This window comes from Tinamus guttatus, unplaced genomic scaffold (assembly GCF_059628265.1).
Source record: "Tinamus guttatus ecotype Peru unplaced genomic scaffold, ASM5962826v1 Tinamus_guttatus_pri_ptg000497l, whole genome shotgun sequence".
Taxonomy (NCBI): Eukaryota; Metazoa; Chordata; class Aves; order Tinamiformes; family Tinamidae; genus Tinamus; species Tinamus guttatus.
The window spans coordinates 2,723,061-2,749,384 of NW_028289031.1; the positions used below are offsets into that span (position 1 = coordinate 2,723,061).

General features: G+C 39.3%; 1 protein-coding gene across 1 annotated transcript in view; it reads right to left on the bottom strand.

Moving 5' to 3' along the window:
- Positions 1–410: 410 nt before the first annotated feature.
- The window catches only part of DCDC2 (doublecortin domain containing 2), a 57,662-nt gene continuing 31,748 nt past the window's right edge, over positions 411–26,324 (bottom strand). The window contains exons 8-10 of the mRNA XM_010211286.2: positions 11,995–12,095; positions 1,865–2,209; positions 411–693 (exon numbers count right to left, since the gene is read on the bottom strand). Of these exons, the coding sequence (XP_010209588.2) occupies positions 586–693; positions 1,865–2,209; positions 11,995–12,095 (554 nt within the window). The 3' untranslated portion in view covers positions 411–585. The remainder of the gene's footprint in view (positions 694–1,864; positions 2,210–11,994; positions 12,096–26,324) is intronic.

Sequence of the window (26,324 nt, forward strand, 5' to 3'; positions counted from 1 at the left end):
CCACTACTCAGGGCCATCAGGACTGACTCCTCATGGTAGTACACCATTTTCAGTGTGCATGAGTCCACTGATTGCAGAGCCCATTCCATTATATCATAATTTTAAGCCTGGAAAACACATGTATTGCACACATGGAATCTGAAAGAATACTACACATTCCCATTAAAAGTCACAATCATATCTCTTTTCTAAACAAGTTTATAGAAAAGTTCTGACATCTAACTCACTTGTCTTTTTTTCCTTTCCTTTACACATTCTAGAACGATGTTGTACATATGGTTGATTCTAGCACTGCTGACCACCTTATAACATAGAATAGTTCTTTATAATATTACTATAGATTAGTCTTATGTTCCCCTGCTTAAATTTCATCAGAAAGTCACATCTTGAAAAAATAATTCAGTCCTCTCTTGATAGGTATTAACGTTTATTATCTATGTCACTCCATATTGCATTATCTCAAGACTCCGTACATGGCACTCAACTTATCTTCCCATTATAAATTATCAATCAGAAACTATAACACCCTCTATACTTAAAATATTGTAATCCTTCATTTTCTCCTCATTACTTCTTTTTTTGTATCTATGCAACTGCAGCATAGTCACTGGTCTGGTCATTTTTTTCACTTTCTTGTGGGCTGGTGATTGTCACCCTTGGATTTGTGGATGCTCTTCCACGATGGGAGCCAACCTAGAGAAAGAAGAATCAAAAACCACATAATATTAACTTAATTGGGTCACAAAGATTTCACTTCATTTCAATACCGTGTTAATTTCCATGAGAAATTGTTAAAGTGAAAAAAAATATTTCCCAAAAGTGATCTTGTTAGCATTCTTGTTTAGTTTACACTTATACACCTTCCAAAGGGGAAAGTACTCAAATAAGACCTTTTCTCCCTCTTTCATCAGACATGTGGTTACCCACATACCCATTTAAAGTGAACACTCACTCACATTCTCTGCTCCCATAATGACTTCAGCATTTCTAAAATGAATTTCCATCAACATATCAAGCATACAATAAATTCAGGGCCCAAGAAAATGTCATGTTGCTCAGCTCTCTGTTAACTTAATTGAAAGATGTCCTTGTGCGTCATAGAGAAACAAAAAAAAAAAAAGATCAGTAGTAAGGAGGCTCGAACTATTCTGCATGGCACAAGAGGCAGAGGCGCACGCCTTTTTTTACAGCAGTCCATAGGCTGGGTGCCACAACAGGTTTTTCCACTTCTCAGGAATCCAGATGGGAAGTGACCGTGGCCTTTGGCAAAGCAAGCGCTGCATTTCCCAAATTCTGTTCACTGGTCAGTTCACTTGACATTGAGTGTAGCTCACTTGATCCCTTTGGGCTGCATGTCCCCACATAAACCAACAGTGTTTTACCAGCAACCCTAAATTACAGGTGATTTCCTTCTAATCCAAATAAAGTCTCTTGTTTTTAAGGCCCTGTTTATCTAATCTCTTTTCGAACATTTTAGGAACTGAGATGAAAATTGCGCAAAGCAATAGTGAAAATCCTATGTTAATCTGAACTTCTGTGAAGTGAAAGCCACTCATCAAAATAATAGACATAGTTTGGAAATATATAAGGATTGTGCTCTTCTAGAAATCACAATATTTTTTTTTCAAAATCACTAAGATTTATCAGTGCAAAAACACATATTTCCTCAGTTAGAGGTCATATATTGTAATTACTGATGTAAGAGATTTATACTAAAGGAAAAGAGCCTTCCCCCAAAAACTTAAGTTCTAGTAGATAATCTGAGGGCCTTATCAGGAGTGAGTTAAAGAGACTGGCTGAGAAGCCTAATGGTAAGACAGGTAACTTAAAAACAACTTACAGATTTGAAAGAATAAACATTTACCTGGTTCTGATTGTCAGACTCCTCTTGTTCTTTCATTTCTTCTTCAAGGTGAAGGTCACTTTGATTGTTCAACTGCTCCTCACCATTTTCTTCAGTTGTCATTCCATTTAAAAGGGTAACCTCCTCTCCCTCTGCTTGGTCGACATTCTCTCTTTCTTCTGGTTTGTCTTCATAATTCCCATCTAACTTTTTCTCATTTTCTTCTGCTTCTTTTCTTTCTTCAGCAAATTCCTCACTTTCATTTCCATTCACTTCTGGATATTCTTCCCTTCCTGTATAGGTCTCCCCATCATTGTCATTCTCCTCTTCTGCATTTTCTTCTTCATCTACAGTTTCTGCTGGTCTCTGATGAAAGGAAAAGCAGCAGCATTAGAACGCATTTTTCAACCAAATGCTTCAAGCAATGCTGAGATGTGACATACATCAGTATTGGAATTGCGTCATTACTGAGGAGCAAGCCTGCTAATCGGAGATTTATCTACATGAACGGAAAATGCCGCTGTTGCACTGACACCTTACTGTTTCACTCTTACTCTACACAAAAACAGTTAGTGAGATTAAATATATTTCATTGGGTTAATCTGTTTGATCATATTTAAACAACAAGAACCCAGCAACAGCTCTTTTGTTCCAGCCATTTTTGGTTCTTGAACATTCTGGCCTTTACTAAATACTTTTTTGCCACAATGAAATACCACATAGCACAAGCCCGCACACGGTACCCCGGGAGGTGCTTGGCACTGGTATGGACAGCACCACGTCACACCAACCAGTCCTGTCGCACAGCCTGTCTCCTTTGTACTCACAGGGAAGTAACAGCAGAGATGTTGCAGACAAACTGTTCACGTCCATAACAACATTCTTCTTCCCAGAGACCTCTGTGTAGGGTTGTACAATTACGATTTGTACAGCTTCATCTACATTTAACAATGAATTGTCCTATGTGGAGTTAGACCAGTATCTAGCCCCATATTGTGAAGATGGGTAGGCAGAAACTCACTGTAGATAAAGCCACTAGCAGCATCATTTCATGACAACCTGGAAGACTGATGCACATGCTATCTAGTTTTTGTTATTTGTCTTCCAGTTTCAGCTTTCAAGATTCACCTGACTATTCAGTGAACCAATGCCCCCACTGCCAAGATGACTTATGTACTCGTGCAGAAGCTTGAATGAAAATAAAGAGTAGAAATCCCACAGGAGTGAAAGGATGCCTGCCTCCCACACTGCCTCACCAGAATCTAAATCTAGAGCACACAAGCTAAAAGAGGTTTTCTCTTAGTCAAAGATTATTAGAATTTTATTATTGTTAGTGGTTCTTAAGCAGGCAGGTATCCACTCTAGACCTATAAAATCTAAATTGTAAATCCCATTTCCTCTCCAATACTAGTGTTTCCAAAGATTTCCCTCATCACCTTCAACATATTAGTAAAAGGCAGTTTAACGATACCATCAATTGATTGAAACCACTTGATGAAATATCTTGCTGACGCTTTGATATTTAAGCAGCAACATAAGACAACTTTATTATGCCAGTGCACAATAACCTTTTGATACAGGGTCAAACAGGACAAGTTATTGCATCTTAATGAGCCATAGATTCACAATTAGAAATACTGCATGGTTGCCTGACTAGCTAAATAATGGCTCTAAAAAATGTTTTTTGAAAGATAGCAGTCTAGGCGTATTTCTTAAACATATCTCCCTGACTCACTTCCATCTGGTGGCATCAAACTGGTCTGATTACCACTGAAATAAAGAAATAAAAACAAACCTTTACACACACCTTTAAAGAAGACAGCATGTAAATGCAAACTTGAGACAACTCCTGTAATTGTCAGCATATAAACAGAGCAAACATCTGTAGATCCGAGAAGCCTCTTAGATATCTGCTAACCTGCCACATGTGACCTACTAATTTATTTTCAATTTACTAAGAAAGTTTGCAAATTTGGATTCTGACAAGAATAGAGGAGCACCGGTTTGATTAAATACACCAAACAACTCCCATCAAAAGCAATCTTTTAGTTTTGCTTTAGCTTTGTTATGACAGACCAAACATCAAATGAATAGAAAATAAGGAAAGAAGAAGGGCAAATCTGAGCTATCTTAGTCAACAGTAGTAGTGATCCAAGATGCTGCCATTTGTAGCTTTTGCTAACGCCTATTTGCTAGCAGGTATACGAGTATATAGGTGTAACAGCGCGTGCCCTTAGCAGAACTGCCTTGGCACAGCGGCTCCTGTTAAAGCGCAGAGGAAGGTGTGCAGGCTTCGTGCCGCACCACCGGTGTGCACACACGTGCATCCCAATGCACATGCTTTTTCTGGCCTTGGCAGATTGTTGCCTTGGCAGCAATCTTTGGCGTTGAAGCCTAATGGCAGTAACTTCCTAACTGCTGTGTTAGCTAGATTCATTTAGACCTCTTCTGTCTAAAACAGAAACAGATCCAATTACTTAAGAGTTAAAACGGTGAATAACATTAAACACAACATATTGAACTTTACCCAGAAACTTAGTGGAAGTGCATGGGGGACTGGTATCAGGTAATACTCAAATGCCATTTATTTCAACCTGATCAGTCAAGCTAAATTGCCTGAACAGTAATAGTACAACACAAGTTCAGTGAAACAAATCCCATCAATGCAGATATGATGTTTCTATAGTAATTGAAAACTTCAAAATATCCTTAGCATATTACTACAATGACCATAACTTACTAAAGGCAAAAATAAAAAGTTATGTTTATAGGTAATAATGGGAATGCAAAATGCATTCTTCATTTAAGCTTTTTTCAAGCTGTATTACCTCAGAGGGGATGTGTCAAACAAGTTGAACTCAACATTGAACCAAGGGAAAAGGTACTATAAAATGCAGTATGGCTTCCACTGCATGCAAAGACATAGTTTTGGGTTTGGGTTTTGGAGGTTTTTTCGGTTTTTGGTTTTTGTTTTTGAAATGTGAACACCAGCACAGAAGATGCACTCCAGAACACACAACAGACCTAAGGCAAAATTGTAGGGGGGAAACTGAAGGCCAGAATCACTCATTAAATCACATGATGCACTTTACATAAAAGGCATGGTATTTTCAGTTGAAATTTTATTGCTCTATTTGCTGTGCTATAGAGTTACAGAAATCAGCATGCTCTGTATTAAATGCATATTCTTCACTGAGAAGGGGAAATGCCTGGTAAAAGTTAGGTTTTTCATATTTAGGGAGAGAGAGAATGCTTATGTACACATATATAGGCGAGGAAGAGAAAGAGAGACTTTGAGACTCTAAAGCCTGTGAATATTGTACATGCTTAACTTTACTTCCCTGAGCATTTCCACTGCTTCCAGTGAACCTGAAGGATTGAGCTAAAGCCAACAGATAAGTGCTTATAGGTCAGGGCCTTATTCAAAGTCCCCTGCAGGAAATGGCAACCTTTTCATTGATTTCAGTACACTCCAGTCATGTCTCCACCTACAAAATGTCTGTTGCGTACGCATGAAGTTAGTGCAAACTGTGTTCTTTCAGTCCGGATAAATCAGGATGTGCCTACTGAAAGCAAAAGAGGTAGGCTGATCCAGAACTTAATGTCCTTGCAGAAATTATCAGACTCACTTCTAAAAGTCAGCAATGATCTTGTTTACCCAGGGATGAGCAGTGACATTTCACATCTTAGTCATTAGCTTTTTATCAGTAATCTTTTAAATAACCAGAATATTTCCATTAAGACCATCTGTAGATAGAGAATGCAATAGATGGACAGCTGAAACAGATGTGGGGTTCTGCTATTCCTTTTTGCATGCAAGTCTGACTTAGGCTTTGAACCACCCTATGGGTTTACATGAGGTAGTACAAGTAAATTCCAGTTGGGATTCCCATGAAACTACAAGGCAATTCAAATTCAGAGAACCAGTTATAGCCCTGGACATGAGTGACTGCAGTCTTTTTTGTAATATAACTTTGTAATACAACTTTACAACACAACTAAACAAACATATCTACCATCTTCACTGATGTTTGGCAAATATTAATGTCCAACAGTCAACAGGAGGGATTTCAGGGTCTTAAATGAAAACAAGTGGTACTTCAAAAATTCTTTGGAAGCACGCAGTGAGTTGTAAGCAACGGTAACTACACATTTATACTGTAATAAACTAAAAGGTAAGCGTGCCTGTGTACTTCCAGTCCTATGTCCACATCATGAAAGACAGCAAAACAACGTGAACTTGACAGCACTAAACATAAGACTGCAGAGGCGTAAGGTGATAATATTCTTATTCCTTGAGGTAATTTTTGTAAAGTGTAAATGTCTTCTAGGACAGGGAAGTGGTGCATCTTTTCCCAGCGACTGTGATGGATTGTTTTCATTCTTCCTACAGCCAGAAGTGCTCATAAGAAGGTTTTTACTTTTCTTTTTGTATGATTGCAGGAAAATATAAAGTAATCTTCTAACCTGTTTAGCTAGCTTAATCTTTTCAGCACAGACACTGCTTGCGTAGTTCCCTAGTTGAAATTACTGCAGCTAAAATAACCAGCTTTCAAACTGCACCTTCATGATTGCGAGCATGAATCTTTGCTTATCATGGACTATCTATAAGAAGACACACCACCAAAAACATACTGTAAGTGTAGTCAAAGTTAGAGTCAACCAAAGGCACACAGAATAACTGAAGTCACTGTCATCTTAACAAAGCTGAAAACACAACCCCAACTTGTTTTCTAGAGTCCTCACACTAGAGAGAGAAGAGTAGGAAATTCATTTTGCATTCAAGAGGTATGGTTGCTTGATGGCATTTTTAATCTCAGCAAAAACAGAGTGTTCAAAAAGAGAAAGATGTGTTCTAATTACACTCATCACAGTATCGTTCATTAAGAGCTACATTAACAAATGCCATCATCATTCAACAGCAATAAGTCAGGAAATCTTTAGACGTGGAAGCATTTGGCTTCTCCTCCTCCAGGGATGCTAATGCAACCTCTTGGTAGGTTTGTACATGACTGATTCTGGAGTATTGAAAAGTGCAATATCACCCATGTTTTAAGACGGGAATTATTTTATACCATTAATGTAAAACATAACTGTTTGCAAATGTCTGTTTAGATAGTGGTCACAACAGACAAGCAATGAGGCAGACAACAAAATCTTAATGGTCACACACATTGGCACAAACACATCTAATAGATACAGTATCAGAAATGCTAAAGTCTGATTGCACCAATCGTCTTAGAAATCAAGGTGCCCCGGCTACTACTCAGTCAAAAACGCTTTGCAGCTGCACTGCTCAGATGCCAACAGCAAAACATTTTGTTCCCAAACCAGACAGGGTTGCTAAGTGACAGCAGCACACATCTTCCACATCGTTTACCAAAGCCAAGTACTTAAAAACAAGGAAATGAATACTTAAGTGTTTCTGAGGCTTACATTTCCCACATAGTAAATGTGGCACTGTTCCTGAAGGCAAAAAATGTATTCAGCCCCACAACGAAACAACTTATTTATGTTTGATGCATTTTTACAGCGATAGTGCCTGAGTCCCTGAGTCTGATTTTCCGTAAGATCATAGTACCCAAAATCAAGGGCAGTGGCGCAGCTGTGGAAGTTGTGGAGAAGAACGTGCTTGCAAAGTCCATCCCTCAGTTATGTGTGGTAACTAGAAACGCGCGGACTTCCCTAATCACAGGAAGGCCACGGCAAAGAAATAAATATTTGATCAAGTTCTTAATTTTCTAAGCTATATCCAAGTCAGCAACATTTTTCTCACCTACTTCACTGACAAAAAAAAAAGTCTATTTTTTCAAAAACAGCATTTCTGTGTGTACATGAAAATTGATCCTAAATTTCACACCTGACACATTACAATGCAGTATGATCCATTGAACACCTTTGTAGATAATGGCACATGAGAAAGCCACAAGACATTTCAAAAGATGCCATGCTGATGTTCCAGAAATACACAAAAGGTTTCTTTTTCTTGTATATATTCTTTTCAAACGCCATTCTGAAAGTCTTACTGATGTAATACAAAATGTTTGCTTGAGAAGAGTTCTGGCCTTTATAATATAATCAAGGAATGTCTCTTTGAGCAGTCAGGCTATTTTAATGTTGAATCAGTGCAAACTTAAACATTTTGCCTTCAGCAATAGGGAAGATAAACATTTTGTTCAGTTCACTGAGGTGAATCGTGGGTCTCTAAAGCAAAATGTATGCTTCATCCTGAAAACTGCAAATGAAAGGTGAAAAATTTCTGCAGCTGCTGGTATGCTCCAGCTACACCGAGGGCACCTAAGGGAGCTCTACAGTTTCACATCACATCACAGCCCAGAAAATGGAGAATAATGAGTAGCATCAGGACTGCATTAACCAGTGGACATATCTGGAATAATGGAAGGTAAATGGCTAGCGAAAGAACCAGGAGAGTGACCATCCACAACAGTCCCCAAAATCACAGCCCATTAGACAAATTTACCTTCCAGTAATCTTTATAAATACACCAAGAAAGAGAGAGGGAGATGAGGATGATGGGTCTGAAGGAAAACAAAATAATTCAGATGAATTGTATCTAAATAGCCATTCTACATTCCCATAGCAAAGCAGGCTTGCACAGTAATACACCTGAATTCCTTCTAGGGACCTTGCACACACTCAGCAATTTTATATCTCTTAATTGTCACACTTACTCATCTTTGGGACTGAAATAAAATCGAAGAGAAAGTAGTAGTTGATTCTCAAAGCTTCACTAGCTGACAATTTTAGTATCTTAGAAAAAGGTTACCTGGAACACATCTATATCATTAACAGCAGATGCAAGTAACACATTCAGTCAGCATTTCAAATACAAAACTTCTACTCTTTTGCTCCCCCGTGCCAAGACCTGCAAACACCTTCCCAAGTAAAATGGCATTGCTCCCCAGCTATTTGCACAAACGATTTCATAGTCTCTCATCAGTTTCCACGGATGTTGAAACAGCCAAAGTGGAGTAAGGCGGCATGTCAGAAGAAGAAATTGCCCATTTTGTATTTGGAACCTGAAATCTTGGTACAGAATACAGAACAGAAGGGTCTGGTTTGGTTTTAGGCAAAACATTGATTTTTCCTTCTTGATGTTCAAATGCAAGTGCCAGCTAGTCTGGAGTAAAGCAAATCCTGTTCTTCAATGTGTTCTCAACTGGCAGACAGCATTTTTACAGAGTAAGACACAAGCGGGTGTCTAGCCAGTGCTATACAAGGTTTAGTTAATGGCTAATCTGGCATTTGTTCAACTCTGTACTTCAAATGGTAAGACAGACAAACAACAACAAAAAAAGACTAAGCTCTGTCATCACCACCTTACTTAGGTGGCTGATGAAAATGACAATAGCGTATTAGAAGGCTCAGCGTTCTCGTGAGAACTGGCACGTAAATATTTATCTATTATACAAGATAGCCAAGCACCGGCTGGCCGTCCTGTTTCATGTTTCCGGAATGCAAACTGAGTTCAGCTAAGAACAAGCTACAAAAAAAGAGCTTTACATCACAGATTTTTAACTATATAAAGCTGCCATTAGCAAGAATTTGTACCTGCAAAATGCTAAATGTTTCCAAAGTCTGAGTAACCTCAGTTATTTTGGAATAACTGAGTGTATGCAGAACTGTTCAGCCTGTCTACTTGCCAGATGGTATAGGAAGCTATATACGTAGTTCTAAAACTCAGAAATAAACCATAGCTTGCGTTATCAATAAAGAGTGAGGAGAAAAGATTTTGGTGCTTTGCGCGCTCTGCTTTACTTTCCTGAAAATACAAAAATCAGAAAATTATGAATAAAATGGATGTTTGATACATGAGCAAACGCATGCTACCAGAATTGACACAGTTCCCTGCCCAGCTGGAAGCACCTGAACCCTTTGCATCAGAAGGTGACAGGAGGGCCCGTGTAAGCGAGCTCAGTGGTTATCGCGCAAGCCCCGACGCCGCAAGCCGACCAGCACGAGTGATGCTCACAGCAACCAAATCGACCATTGCAGCTGTGTCTGCCACACTCAGCCCTGGCAGTGAGGAATTCACTGCTCTCCTCTCCCTAATGACAGTCGCCAGCAGCAGCAGAGCTGGTGCAAACCAGCAAGGCTGCCAGTGCAGGGGCCAGAGGCACTGCCGGTGCCGCGGCAATTCCATGGAGAGGTAAGACTCCTATCTCGAGGGCTCTTGGATTTCATAAGCATTAATCAACTTATAAACTGGGACTTGACGACCCAATTTGCACTGTCAAATGATTTACACTTCCCAGAGGAATTCTTTACGCCCCTACAGAGGCCAATAAACAGGCTAATCATCTCACAAATTGATTATTACACAGCCCAGACCTGGACAGGACACACCGCCGGATGGCGTAAGGAACAGAGATGAAGCAGACGGGAGGAATGTTCTTCCCCAACATCGCTACCCTCAGCACAAGCAGCACACCCTGTCACACCCCCTCAGCTGCACACAGCAGGGCTGATGGGGTTGGTGGCATTTGGCACAGAGCTCTCTAAGGCAGGTACTTGCTGTGAAAAGGCCCAGCTGCCAAACTCCTTGTACCAGGGACCAGGATCAGTCGTGCTCTTGCATCTTTCCATCACTTGGATCATGTGTCTTCAAAAGCAATGTCTGCAGAATAGCTAAGCAACAATCCTTCCCTTTAAAAGCAATCACTCACTGAGAATTATGTCATATAGAAACAGCAGCCTAAAATAAAGTGAACACAGAGATCCAGACTTTTTTTTTTCCAGACTGATATGGTACCTTTCTTCAAACTTGCTGCAGTGGCAGTGTCACAAGTAGCTTCGTTAAAGCACAAATTGGTAACACAGAGGCAGAAATCACAGCATAGCATAAGGTTGTAAAACTTCTGTCCAGCTTCTCCTCAGACATTTATCTTTAAGACTGGAGACACAGCTTGTCTACTATTCTTTTCCCAAACTGAAATTACTTAAAAAAAATAGTAAGCACAAAAACCAGACTAAAGTTACCAAAAACATTAACTATAGGACTGAAATCTGGCATAAACAACTACAGAATCACAGAAAAAAATACGCTGGATGGAACCTATAGAGATCATCCAGCCCACTGCCACTTCACTGTTGAAAGCAAGACTAACTGTGAAGTTCAAAGAGGTTGCCTTGTCCAATTTAGTTTTAAAAAACACTGAGGATTGAGATTTCACATCGTTTCTAGACAAGATAGTGCTTACAACCCTCACTTTGAAAATGTTTTCCCTTATAGGCAATCAAACATTGATTTGTTGTACATTGTTGCTATTTATGGCCACTTCTGTGCCCTTTCTCTGTGCAACTCAGAGAAATGGTTGGCACTAACTTCTCTAATTCCATACGTAGCTGAGATAAGAAGTGGAGAGAAACTCAGAAATCGCCTTCTCTCATTTAGCCTTTAAGGCTCAAGAAACCAGGTTCCCCAAGTTTCTCCTTGCGTGTCGTACGCTCTTGCACACTAAACATTTTAGCATGTTGTTGTGCTGGTCTCTCTCCTGTTTGTAAATGCTACTATCTCCTGGATTATATCAGATCACAAGATTTTATTTAATAAAACACTACAAAATAAAACAAAGGATTTACAACCCTAGACTAGATAAAAGTCAATAACACATCAAAACCTAATTATTGCACATGGTCTTATGATGAAAAGGTTGGCCAACTACCTATCCTGTTGCTCAAATACGAGAGAGTGTTGGCAGCTTGATTTACAAACACAAAAACAAAACACAAAGAAAGGTAGATAAATCCATGACTGTTTGTGATTCAGGACTGCCAGAATTAGGACCTAGATTCTGCGCCGTAGTCCCTTCACACTGCTCCACCAGGATAACCCAGTTCTCCACCACCTGCGATTCAAGTGAATCCATTTGTTAGTGAGGCCTGATTGTTTGAGGCCCTGTCAGACCAGTTCTGAGGGTGTTCTGTGACGACAACATAACCAGTATCTGACAGGCTAACAGAAAAGGGAAGATGCTCTAAAGCTCCTATAAAAAGAGCCATAAAGACAGCAGTTTCAATCGTCCCCACAGAATTATGCTGTGCTCATGAAAGAAACTGGAGAAAGAAAAACAACACATACGACCTGTGGTCCAAAAAAAAAATCAATTTATTTAAAGCTCAGTCATTACCTGGTCCAGTGGAACTTCTACACGAGTATCTTCATCTTCTTGAACTTCAACTGCTCCCAGCATTTCAGACCGATTTTCTCCCGCTTTGTAAATACCTTCATCTACGATGGGAAAAGATGCAAGGTGGTAGAAAGTGAAGTCAAATTGTGACACTCTGTGGTACAACTATTGAACTGCACTCAATTTTGTTTCTGACAGCAGGTTTCAGAGGTGACACACCATTCCCCACATAATCCTTCCAACAAAGTTTTCAATCTCCTGCTATTCTCAATTTGTTTTCCTTTCCATTTTAATTACAAATATCCATATGCTACATCACTCGCCAAAGGGAAAGGAGATAATACAGAGAAAATGAACAAAGCCCTTAAGTTCTCTCAGTTTTAGGTAAGGTCAGGAGTGAACCTGAACTTAATACATTACAGCAATAACTTACTCTTTCTGTATCTATATTCAGTGAATCTATCTTTACTCAATGACTCCTCTTGTAATTAATATGGTGACACCTCCTCAGCTAGCAAAAACCTGAAGCCCTGAATCAAAATCAGACATGGTGAAGCAGGACAATACTAAGAGATAAACAAAGGTATTTGGGATAAATTCTATTGCCCACATTCAAGCATATACAAGTGAAATTATAGTAGACACTCTTTATCAGGACTATAAAGAATAATTTCAGCTTATAAGGATAATGGCTTAAATGATACTCATATCTGCAGAGATTTTATATCAAAATTTAGTCTGAGTAACTTCTATTTTTAAGTGTAAGTATTCTCTAGGGATCCTGATGATCTTTGGTACTAACAAACTAGGAAAATGAAGATGGGTAGAAAACAACCAAGTTCCAAGTGACACACTTTCCTCTCCCCCACTACCCCAACAGAAAAGAGCTCAGAAATCGAAAACACAGAGGTGTAGTCCAAACCATCTCTCCCTCTATCTATTTAGGGAAGATGTTGGCCTTAGGCCATTGCCTTCACATCAAACATAATGAGCAACTACAATATGAAAGGAAAATTCATTTGTGCTGTTTTTGGCTGCCTCTTAATTCTTCAGAAAAGGATGTGAACTTGCAAACTGATCTCCAATGCTTGACACCAAAATCAAGCTGACAGCCTTAACCATTCACAGAACCCTTGGGAAGGTGGAAAAATCATAGGTAACAACAAATAAGAAAAGAAACTTAGAGAAATCTTGAATCCATCTGCATAAAAAATTGTAGTGTTCACTGGTCTGAAAGTTTGTTTTCCAGTCACTTTCTCATCACTATGAGACACAATGAAAGAGTTTACCCTGGAATCAAAGCTCTGAAGGCTACTCTGCCATTGAAACAGACAGGAAGGTGCCAAACTCATCTAGATGACCATAAATGTCTACTACCAGCTCATGGACAAGTACTGGTAAGTGAAAGTCATTTCCTGTTTTGAAATGAAGAGGCAGAAGACAGATAGTTCATCAGGTTCCTTTCAGGCAGGGCAAAAGATGGACCCGTCCTGGCCGAGAAGGTCAATTCTACAAAATTCATCCTGAGCACTGGGGATTGTCAATTTTAAACCACTTTAAAATGGCACATCTGTCTAAGGGCTATGTTGAATCATCCAGCAACTGAACTCGACAGAGGGAGAGTGTTTTTACATGGAAAAAAAAAAAAAAAAAGAAAACTTTCACAAACCTTAATCATAAAACCAGGAGAGAGGAGGTTTTATGGAGGAGTAAAGGAGAAAATAAGTTTCTACCTGGATCATGCAACTGACTTTCCATTCAATAGACTATTTCCAAGAACCTAGTAATGGAGGGGTTCAATCTACAAAAATTAAATCCCCATGAGTTTTCCCCAAATCATTTTCTATGAAGGGTGTGCTCACAAAGCTGGTCATAAATGGAAGGAGATCCAGTATCTATCAAGGATACTGGCATTTCTTGCATGTCTTATATGGAAAGCACTCTAAAGTAAAACAGCATTTCTGCCCTTCCATAGGATAGAAACTACTGAAACTGCTGAAACTACATGGCAGGCTGCAACGGGAAGGGGTAATGAGCACAACAGCCTCCAAATATTTCAAGGACAGTGTCTTCAGGCAAAGTGGGAAATCATCCTATTTTCAGAACAGCAATTTTCTCTACAGAAGACAAGTCATTAAGAGAATAACATATTTCAAAGGCACATGACAGAAGAGATCGTTAGTTGATTTCTAAGATATGCAATAAAAGATTTATTGTAGGAAAAGGAAAAAAATATTTAAAGAAATAAGGAAATCAACAAGAAAAGGGAAATGAATTATTTACCCTTGTGCAAACATGAAAGCGCTGAAGATAAATGACCAAAACACATGTACCATTAATATTCAGGAAAGGCAGAAAAACACTTAAGTCTGAAATGTGCCAGAACAGGTAAAGAAAAAAAATGACACCGGCTGAAAAATGGGGAAGTCATTAGATAACACAGGAACAAACCCAAATTTTCAAAGGAAATGCCAAGAAATCAAGTTAGGCTTATATTAGGACATGTATCCTTCTTGTCTTTTGGTTCTAAAAATGAAAAGAAACACAAAAGGTATAAAATGATGTACAAAAAATTAACTTGATTAAAAGGAATATTAAGAAAAACACTATTAGTGCTGCTGCTCTCTACTTTAGACAGAAAACATTTACGATTTTTTTCATGTTAATTTACAAACACATAGAGGAGGCAACTGAGTGAAAGGCCAACATATTCCTTGTTTACACAATTCCATGTCAAGATGTTGTCAGAAGTTTGGTCATTCATCACTACTGTCAGCGCTGTGAGCGAGTTACTCAGCTCCTCCCAAGCAAATGCTGGATATTGTTGCTACATATTTTATAGATAATATTTCAGAAACGCTTTTTAGTTTAGTAAAAAAGGCCCAAAATCTTTATTGATGCAATATTTCACATCTCTGTCTCTGAATCATTAGTCAGTTTCTATAGATGTCTCTAAGGGAGGAAAAAACAACAAGGCATTTTAGAAACCTTAATAAATTACATGAAATAACATTTTTGTAAGTCATCATTCTGTACTGTTACAGGCTTATACTACAATCTCTACTAAAGTTAGAAATAAGTACTGTACCTTACTGAGAAGAAAATTCCCAGCACTTCCATTAGATGGAACATTTACGTCTACCTCAAATGGTTCATAAAATGCTGTAGGTTAAACATGCTCCTCATACAAGAATAAATACTGACTTGTGTGCCTCTAATTGATTTCAAATTCAAACATGGGGGAGGCCACAGACCAGGGTCATGGTAAGACTGGGGCTGATATGCTCCCAAAGAGGGTAAAAAGGAAAATATTAGGCTCCAAGGTTTACAAACTGTTGTCTTTTCCATCCATTTCCTCCAGTTTGAGTAAAAGATGATGACAATAAAGGATTCAAGGGCACCTTGAGCTCCAAAATGTCTCCCTACAGCTGTGTTTGGTGGCAAGTATATATCAGAGAATTTATTTCCAGGTAGATTCTCAGTTCTTCCTCCAACATTCAGTGCTACTTCAGTCAACAGGCCAATTAAAATACTATTGAGAGGCTCCTGGTCTTATGTGAGGACTTTTCCCTGAGGTCCAGACAACCAGAAGAGACAGGAGTTCTTCAGATTTTTCCAATCACTGTCTGAGCTAAAACCCATCATTGTTTCTTTACACCCTATACAGAGAGAAATAAGGTCACACCTAGCAAACGCAAATATCATCTCCCATTATTTATGATTATTTCAAAGCTGAGCCATGTTCAGTAGCTCAGGCAAGAGGAGACACAGATGAGAAGGAAATGTATCACAAGAGGAAAAGGGAGCTCAAGAGGAGTGGGCAACCAGAAACAGCACACACAGATGACAGAGGATATGGACACAGAGGGAGATGATGAGGGCAGAATAATGTGAGGAGGCATAAAAAGAATGGGATGAGTGACTGTAGCAGAAACAAAAAGGAAGACAAGAAAACACACTTCTGGAAATTAAGGGAAGAAATAGTTCAGCAGACTGGCAGGAAGACTAAATACAGAAAAGAGATCACAGACAGCAGAAGAGTAGATGCTTGGATGGATATGGAGAGAGGAAATAATAAACCAACAGTTATTTGTGTCAATTTAAACTGCTTAGAGGATTTTTCCTTCAGGAAAGCCTGAAGTGAAATGTCATTTTTAAGTACCTACTTACAGTTGAATTTGTTCTACATAGATTAGTCCCGAGGTGCTACAAAAAAGCAACAATAAAAAAAATGCTGTTTCAGACAAATATTTTTCTTGTTTTCAGCGAGCAACATTTAGTAGGATCCTGGATGGAGGCTTTGCACTCTGGGAAAAGAATTCCTACTGCATTCTTTGAAAAATGAAGGAATAAATAAAAACATGTAACTACAAGTGCTTTCCTATGGAGCTTCCTCAGGAGCTGTGCTCTGCATCATCTCTTCTTCAGCTCCATAATTACATGGAAAGAAAGACCTGTGAAATCTGGCGAGACTCCAGATTATTCCAAGCTCTCAATTCCCCAAAGTCTTGAGCAGGGTATAGGCAAAGAGCACATGGAGCACAGTTAACAGCATTACTCAAGAGAGGTGTCTAGTGTTTTAAGAAATGTAGTGAACCAACTCTGCCTGCCCTCAGCAGACAGAAGAGTTAGCTCTTTGGAAACCAGGTCCAGAGGATATTTGTATTATTTCTGCTAGGATAAAGGCATAGTCAGTCCTAGGCGGGTTTCTCGGAAGATTAGAAAAGAGAGGGCAGTATTTATCCATTACCTTTCCACCTCTGTGGCACTGCTGTCAGTGAAAAAATAAAATCGATACAATTGAAGACCATGTCAGAGTGCTTCTTGCAGCTACAAACCCCAGTAGCCAAGGATTTTCATCTTCACTGTTACCTACTGTAGCTAGCCTTAACCAGGTTAGCTGTGCTGGCTTTAAGGCACCTAAGATTCATTTGTGGGAAGGAGAGGCCTGCTCTGACCAGCCAGACATATTTTCTAGTTGTTTTATGCTGCTGGCTAATTGCTGCCCTAATAGGCACAGAACAGATCAGTTAATCGGCAATGACGACATTATAAATGCAGAAACATTTTGACTAACAGATTTTCACCTGAATACACCTTATTTATCCTCCAAATACCCCCATGTTCACCGTGCTGTACAGTCACTCAGTTCAATACCTAGCGAAAGAAGCTAGGAGTCAGTGCATGTATAACTTGGAGCAAGCGTTGGCTAAAGCACAAAGATCATTTTATGTCTGATGCCATTCAGTATTTTAGGTTATCCTCACTAGAAAATGCTTTGATAAATAAAAAATATATATTACTTTATTAAATAGTAAATGAGTTATACCTTGAGATAACTGGTAAGAAATCTATATATTGTAAATAATTAAGCTAAGCAATTAATGTCTCTGGTATAAGCTCCTTTCCTAGCCAGCATTAACTATATAACATTTATTGAAGCACAAATTACATTATACAAAGTCATTTAATGCATTTTAAATTTGAAACTGATTGAAGTTTAGCAGTAGGGATAAAAAAAATCATTGTAATAATGGCTTGCCCTGAATATTTTATGGAAATCAGATGCATTTATTAACTGCAAGCTCCCTATGTAAGCAAGAAAATAAATGGGACTATAAAAAAAATTAATGTGACTTGCCACAGAGGCTACCTCATAAAAACGTACAATCAAATTAAAAACAAAATGTAAGAGATCTGTGGCTCATTAAGTTGACGAGATAACTACAAGGGATAAGGAGGACATGCACTTACGCTTATCTACAGCATGATTTTCTATTTTTTTAATTATTATTTTATTTCAAAGTATCATTGTTGTGCAAGGCCAATTTCCAGTGAAAAGTTGTTTAGTGACAAACTGGTCACCGAAACCATTGCTTTAGTGACAGGTTTGTGTGTGTGTGTACGAATGTCTTTGGGACTTCTACCACCAAAAAGTGACGGAATTAAAAAGGAACTGGTAGTAACACACACAAGAAAATTTTAGAAATAATAATATGTATCTTTTTCACCTAATACAAACATGGACTGAAGTTTCTAAGCAATTAGCTTGTCTCCTCACAACATACTGAATTTCTACTACGATTTCACATCACTGGTTGCTGACATGAGACTACCTCACCAGGAACAGCAAAAGGTGCTCCTGGAAGATGACCTTGCATGAAGCAGTCTCCTTTTTGATAGGAAATCCAGTAGTGTTAGAGCAAACAAAAAGCTGCCGTAGTGAGCAGTAAAAGCTTAATTAACTACATATAGATAAGGTTCCCCCCTAAAAAAACAAAAGAAACCCAGAGTGTATATGATAATGTACTGATACAATAATGTTGGGCTTTATCTCCCTTCTCCCACTTTGATTGTTCCCCTGGTTTATTGCTTCTAATATGTCTAATCTATTCATTTATTTACCTGATATACCAGTAAGACCTTGGCTATTGAATTAATAAAGCAGCTCCTTGATCTCTTCTGACTCCATGTGCGTTCCAAGTGCAGTGTTCACTTGGGTCTCCGCTGTGTCTTATGCAACTTAAGTTGTACCTCTAAACTAAAGCTGAACCTCCAAATCCTATAAAAACTCCACAAACAAGGAACAAGAGAATCTCCCTCTAGCAAGGTTTCTAGCTACATCAATAGCACAGCAGTGATCTAGTGAGTGCCTCTATGGTTTAACTACAAATAGTTTTTTTAATCCTAAAAGCTGTCAGCAGGAAAACATGAAAATAACACTTTGAACTCCGAAGGCACAGCTGACACTCTGCCCTTCAGATTTGTGCTCTTTGGCGAGTGCACAACTGCACTGAAAGCAATTCAGAGCATGGTACCAGGAACAGCTGCCATACCTGGTGGTCTGTGCAGCTCCCTTTTAATTTTGGGTTGGCCTTTTTCTTTCCTTACTTAGCCAATGACAATACCAGGAAACTGAAGTGATTCCTAACTTGAAGGCCTCATGATGATTAAAATTGGGTCTGAAATACTCAAAATTAGGACTGGCTCAGCCTGTCTCCAATCCCATACTTCTCCAATTCACAACCAAAACTGAGTCTGCACATTCCGGTATCTCTAGGACTTGTTTCATTGTTTGAGGGAGTGGGGGGCTACTTTGCTATCAACATGATCACAATTAAACCACTAAATTTGGACGGAATAGGCTGTAGAAAATAAGGCGCTCCCTTATAGGAACTTCTATTAAGGTTCTGAATTTGCTGGTTTCCTGTTCATCTTCCTACAGTATTATTTACAGGGCAGGTACAAACCAAAAATAAATTAGTTTTTTAAACCTTAAACTGAGGTGAAGAAAACTAAATATGGTTTTGGTATCACTTTTATAAGCCCAAATTCTATGATAGAGTTACCTAATCTAAGGCTAATACCTAGCCTCAAATTTTCAGGCGTAGATACTGTTATGAATAATATATTCAATAATATTTATGTTTCTACCATTGTAACATGAATTCAATCATACCATAAACAGCATGCCTAACATACTACAAATTCTGCAATGCCAGCTTGCAGACTGCTGACTTTTTTTGAAAAATTGGCATAGTTAAATCTTGCACAAAGAGCTTTCAACACACACAAAAAGTAAGTACTTCTTTAATCATCCTGATTTGAGAGGATTATGACATGAATCAGTAGTAATGCATATGGCAGGCTGGTAAAACTCTCAGTGTGTTAAAAAAAATAGAAGGGCAGATTCAAAATAAATAGCTAGTTCAACTAAACTCTGTTGGAAATTTAGGTTAAGCTTTAAAATATAGTATCAACATAATTCTTGAGGCATTAACTCTCTGCAGACAATCCCCTTCAAGCACTCTGACACTCAAAAGAAATGATAGGAGATTCCACATTGCTGCAAGGAGACAGACAACAAGGAAGATGTGATATATTTTCCACCAAGAATATTTTCTATCTATTGCTATATACTCCAAAAGGTGCATGTGTAAACTCACTGTACATTTTATTGGTTTCAAATTAAAATTATATTCACATTAATGAGAACCAAATGCAGACACTTAAAATGCCAAGAGTCTTTCACTCACAAACACAGCAGGAAAAAAAAAAACTGTAAAATGTAATAACTGCTTGCCAAAGCCTCTGAATTTGAAGCAGTTCCTTGGAATAACCCTACAAATGCCACTGAGAATCTGCAAAGTGCCTTCACAGCTGCCAGTGGAGCTCTGCTGACCAAAAGAGTGCAGGGCAGCAGTCATTGGCATCGTGTTCCTGGAGCTGGATTCTAGCTTTCCAGCAAAGAGATCCCTCAGAATAAAACAACTCTCTTTAAAATGGAACTGTGTTCAAGGCAGGAATTGCATCATCACACCCCACGTAACGCACCCAAAGCTGGATGTCCAGTCTGAGCTCAGTTCCTAATTATACTGTCGACTGAAAGAGTGGGTATTTACAGACACATTTCTCTGTCCTCAATTGCTGGAGCCTAGAAACCCAGACTAGATTAAGCCACACACAGAAGAGGGTGGGCAAGGCGCATTCTCCTTCAATGATTCTTTCCAGGAGCATCTAGCGTCTTAAAATATACCGTGGATACCAAGACTTTAGGATTTAGTACATCCCTCCTGCTGTCCTGAAAAACAGATGGAAAAAAAAGCTTCTTCGATTAAACAGTCTCTTCCAAGCTCCTGTTCATAGTTTCTGAAAGGGAAAGCAAAGGTGAGGCCAAGAACACTACAGCTGGATCCTAATTTTGCTCTTGCTACGTAGAGTTTGAACTCTATTAGCCCAAGCAGTGCTTTGGCCAGCAGCCCGTAAGGCAGAGGCACAAGGGATGTGCTGAGAAGCCGGGCGTGCTCACACCTGCTCTTCATTTTGCTCCTCACCCTGTAGTGCAGAGACAACTACAGCTTGGCATTTGTGTGCAAAGGCAGCAAGAACATGAGCGAGATGCCCGCTCATTTCACTCTCAGCTGCTGCTCCTCAAACGCTTCTGAAGCAGCTTCTAAGACACACGTGAACTGGGAGGACACCTGCCATGTTCCTTCCCTCTAATTAAATTTGGATGAAATAACACAACTAATTGAATTTCCAATACTGACCACCTGTTCTGCCGTAACACAGAACAAAACATGCCTCTTACGGGCTTTTAAGGGGCTTTTTGTCCCACCTCAATCCCACACAGCAGCTGCAGGAGCCCATCTCCCCGATAGGTAAAGGAACAACATGAGACAGAGTGATGGAGAGAGGGCTCTCGACAGGGAGACATTTCACAGGGCTAAAAGCATATATACATTAGGAGGAGGAGAAAACCTTGCACTAATACACAGAGCAAGAGCTCACTCCAGCTGAGCAATATCGGACATTCAAGATATGGAGTAGTACTTTGAAAACAAGGGAAGGAAAATAAATCCTTTGGAAAAGGAATTCCCTGCACATTTGTTAGTCTGATCTGTTCAAACCTCCCCTGCCCTCTGGCTTCTTCTATCCTGTTCCCGCAGGTTATGGCCCATTTACACCTAACGGGGACACGATGAGGCCTCAGCACGTGTGTAAATAAAGCAAATGAGCACAGGGTAGCACAGGCTGCAGGTTAGCACAGCAGCCATGAAGACCAGGGCCTTACTTCAGATCTGGTGCTGGTGTAAACCATGGTAACTCATTTGTATTCTGAAAATCGGAGGCTCAGCATCTTTAAACATTAACTGAAATGAAGTGGGTAGATTATTTGTTAAAATTAACCAACAGATCTTTCTTTTTTAAATGAAATTTGCCCAGAATTTGTCTGTTCTTTTTCCTTTTAACTGAATTAAAGATTCCTGTCCCACAGCTGTAGCACAGCGTTCACATTAACTTATATTGAATACAAAAAAAAAACCATATTCTTTGCACTTGTGAGTTCTTGTCATACTGCCGTTACTTTAATATTAAAGTACCCAGCAATAGCACAAAAAATATTTTTGCTTTACAAGGTCATGATCCATAAATCAACCACAAAGTACAGGCAAGAACTTTTTAAGGAGCGTTGGGAAGAGCAGTGAAAGGAGGGGAGAGCAGGGGAGCAAGGCAAGGCAGGCAGCGGGTCCTGGAGAGCACAGCGTGATACCCAGGGAGAAGTGTTATGGGAAGGCAGGGGACAAGCTAGAACGCACCAGGGCGCACGTTCCCACACGGGCAGAATGTCCTTCCGTAACAACCACGGCCGAAAAGTGCGGGTGGAAGGCGCCACTCGCAAACACGGGCTCACCTGGCAATTCTGCTGCACTCGGAAAATACTGGTAGGACCATTAGGAAGCAAGTGGCCCACACGCGCCTGGTCGCGTTCCTTGCTTTGACTACACGAGTATGTTGCAAGCACTGGTAATACTAATGCATGCTGTGTAATGTTTTTGTTAATGTAATGTAATGTTAATCTGATCCTCTCCATTAAGTCTGATTCAGCTCCAGAATCTTCAAATGTCAGCCAGGAACTACGTAAATGCCAATGTTGCTTATGATGTATCCTTTTAAAAATACTTTTTTTTCAGAAGACAAAAATAAATAAACGCAAAAAGCCTCCTCCTGCATTAATGGAACATTCTCACCACCCTATTAAAATTACAGGATATTCATGAACTTCTCCAGCCACATCATCTAAGTTGTATGTATGTCTTATGTGTTTTAGACAGTGTAGTTTGTGATAGGCAAAAGCATCCTTAACAACATCACTATTCAGGATGATTAAAACACTGAGGTACCATTGGCCCACATTTACACACATCACCTCAAAGATCAGAGGCTTTTATACAGCATGGCTTATATATTATTTTTAAGATCTGTTATACCTATATCTCTGACATTAATAGATTCTCTCATTTAATACAGTAATGCAGATACACTCATATGATTACATATCTGCTAAATAATTTATGTGATATTGAGTATGTCTCTGTGAAAGATGTAGCAGCCACTAGTAATCCATATAGCTAGGAGTAATGTATTTTCTTGAGGTTCTCACATTAGCTTTTAGTTCTATTCTTGGAACAGAGACTATAAATTGTGTTGTATGAAATATGAACTGTTGTATCCACACTATTAAATGATGATATAAAGACCATGTGTGTGAAAACTACCATTAAATATTAAATAATAGCACTGAATGAACTTCTGTGTTTTCCAGATGATTTATATATATTACAGATTTAGCATAACAGCTTCATCTTCAGAGGGTAAATGTGTTTAAAGCCTGGAGCTTCCTCACCCACGTGCACCTGCTTCACCTTGAGCACATCAGCAAGTCTCCCAAAGACAGAGCAACAAGCACCACTGAGGGACTGAGGCTCGTCATGAACACTCACACTTGGCGAGCAGGCGCCAGAGTCTCAGTAAAAGAAATGGAACTTAAACATCATGTTTACAAAGATAAGCATACGTGTACACGCTACCTGATAGAAAAATAAATAAGCAAACACTTAAGGCTGTTCTGAAATTCGGACATTTTCATAGTGCTTCAGCTTGGCTGTAGATCCCATGTCCTAATCTGCAGAATCCCATACCTCTTCTTACAAGCACCTGCTTCATGGAGGGCCTTTCACTACTGGGATCCTACACTTCAGAGCTGACGATGGCCACAAGACTCTTTTTCTGAGCCACAAATTAATGGAAAGCAAGGCAAGCTCTGGGCATTGGGGGTGAGCTCAAACAGACAGAGTGAGGCAGGGGAATGGAGAGCTTCATGAACCGGCTCACATCACAGTGCCACTTCTGCAGATGCACGTGCAGAACTGACTCAGTGCCTCCGGAAAATTTAGAAGGAGGTATGTAATGTGTGCATCATGATGTAAACAAATATATTCACATTTGTGCTCAAAAAGACCAATCGCAACATCCAAAGCTTACACCCATTTCCTTATTTAGACAGCAGCATATTTAGATGCTAGCAACAATCATCACTACCTAAATTTGAAGCAAGTCAAGAGCTTAGGAAAGAGAGTATCTTCTTCACATCCTTATTCTACCTTAAAAGCTTATTGATTTACCAGTATTCTACATTAATAAATTAATAGTACATTTAATGATGGCTTTCCTAAATTACTGCTAGAATTCCATAAACAATTTCCTATGGTTTACTCTTCATAAGACCACCTATCAGCTCCTGTAGGGATACCATAGCATGAAAAGTGTGAAAAGGCAATAAAAAAAAATCTTCCTGCGGGAAGCCAGACTGCCACTGCACTCTTATGGAAGAAGAAAGATGCAGGTACCAAAACCCTCATTTCAGAGAGCTAGAGGGGAAAGGAGGCAATGACTTCATTCTTGTCTGTGCCATGTACAAACTGTTACACTTTTCTTGCAAAATAAGAATGAATTTTCCAACCATTGTGAGTTTTTAGCCAGTTTTAAGTCTGATTTTCTAAGAATCACAACTTAAGAGATAGCACGGTAGAAACTGTTGCCCCAGATCACATCCGTGGTTCAACTATTCAAGTACTCTGCTTCTGATAAAGCCAGCACAGGATGCTTTAGGAGGGAAAAATGAAGGCTAAAAACAACCAGAAGCCCAGAAACCAAACGGAAACCTGAAAAAAAGCCTGAAAAATAATCTATCCTTTACCTATAATGGCTAAAATGGAGCTCCTGAACAGCTCCAGAACTGACTGCAAACTCCCTTGCTGGGGACAAGGCTTTCAGCACTTGGTGCCTGCAAGATATGACAGATTCAGAAGGCAATGCACACTGTTTATGGTAATTTTCTGCTTAAAGTATTTGTGTGCAGCTTTTCGTGGTGTTTCACAGGTAGCTGCCTGTTTTAAGCTTCGATATTAATACAATACATAGAGAAGTTAAAGCAACACAAGTGAGACTCCATTTCTAATCTCCCACTCATCAGTTGTGTGACTTTACCCACTATTTTGAACACAGAATGGTTTGGTCCTATAAAAATAGGACTAAAGGACTAAAGCCTTCACATGAATAGTATGATGCTCAGCTGAGTCAGGGCTGCAAAGATTTAATGGCTGCCCATGAGACCACGAAATGAGAGATGCTGAGACTTCAAAATGCTGGAATTCAGAGCCTCTGATGCTGCAGAGTGATGTTACTGACCTTTACTAGATCAGTGACAGAGAAGTATGCATAATTTCAGAAACTAACACTCAAACTTGGATTTCAGCTATGTCTCCAGAAGTCTCAAAGAAACAGGGCAATTCTATCACAAACACACGATATAAATGTCTGTGAAATTTTAGTAGCAATGATGACACAGGTCACTTTCTGTAGCACAGGGTTTCTCTTCTTCCTTGTCAGTCAGCGTATCATGATCTATATCCCACCTAGGGGAACACAAGCTCTTCCTGACCATAGATATTTTCTCCATAGGTATTATTTCTTTTGGGAGCTCTGATTTTTCACAAGTTCCCATCCTTCCCCACAAATTGCCTGCAAGTGCCAGAGTCTCCAAGGCAGACAAATATATGAAAAAAAAAAAAACACCTGCAAGAGCAGTTTAAGACACATTCATATCACATATGCAGAGACTTTGATTTCCTAGTGCCTTTGACACTCCACAGAGAAACCTACTGTTCATTTACATGGGGAAGAACAGTGAAAAGGAACACACAAGGACAGACTTTGATTACGGAACATGGCATTGTGTCAACTCCTCTTTTACTTTTGTAGGAGTCAATAAACTATCTGCATGCAATAAAAAAGTTCTTATTTAAGTAACAGACAATCTGCTTCTCAATATTATTATTGTTTGATAGTAATTCCAGTTGTAAAATGCTCATCACACTAATAATTTTAAAAACCATTTTAGAAAAGAAATGCTGTTGCCAGAGATTCTCAAGGGTGAGTGCAAATTTAAACAATTGCATCTATAAATCTAGATATTTCCTATATCCCTGAAAGGCATTATTGGATCCTAGGGAAATGTACACAAAGCCCATTAAAGCACTCAGTTGGAAAGGAATCGCTGTTGGCTACCGCTGACAATCCTATAGGTACATTCCAGTGCTCACTATTGATATGAAACAGATTAAGGTTTTTCTGGCACATTAATTATTTTACTATGAAATAGTTTTCTGTATTTTTGTGCCACGTCCATAACAGTTGCACATAAAATATCTTCTATGCCACCATCTCTGGATGATATACCCTGCAGTAGACGCACACGTCCTTGATGCTGCAGAGCCTCATCCTCAACACTGCAAACCTGCTTCCAGGGGAACTTTTCTGTTTCAGATATTTTGCCAACAGGGCCAACTCTTGTCAAAAGGGAGAGATCTCTACCAGCCTGTTTCAACTCAGAGCCTCCAGGGAATAAGCTTGGTGCAGAGGCTGAGCTATCCTCTCTCACAGTGGTTCACATCTAGTTCAAAACCTGGTTCAGATGCATTTATTAG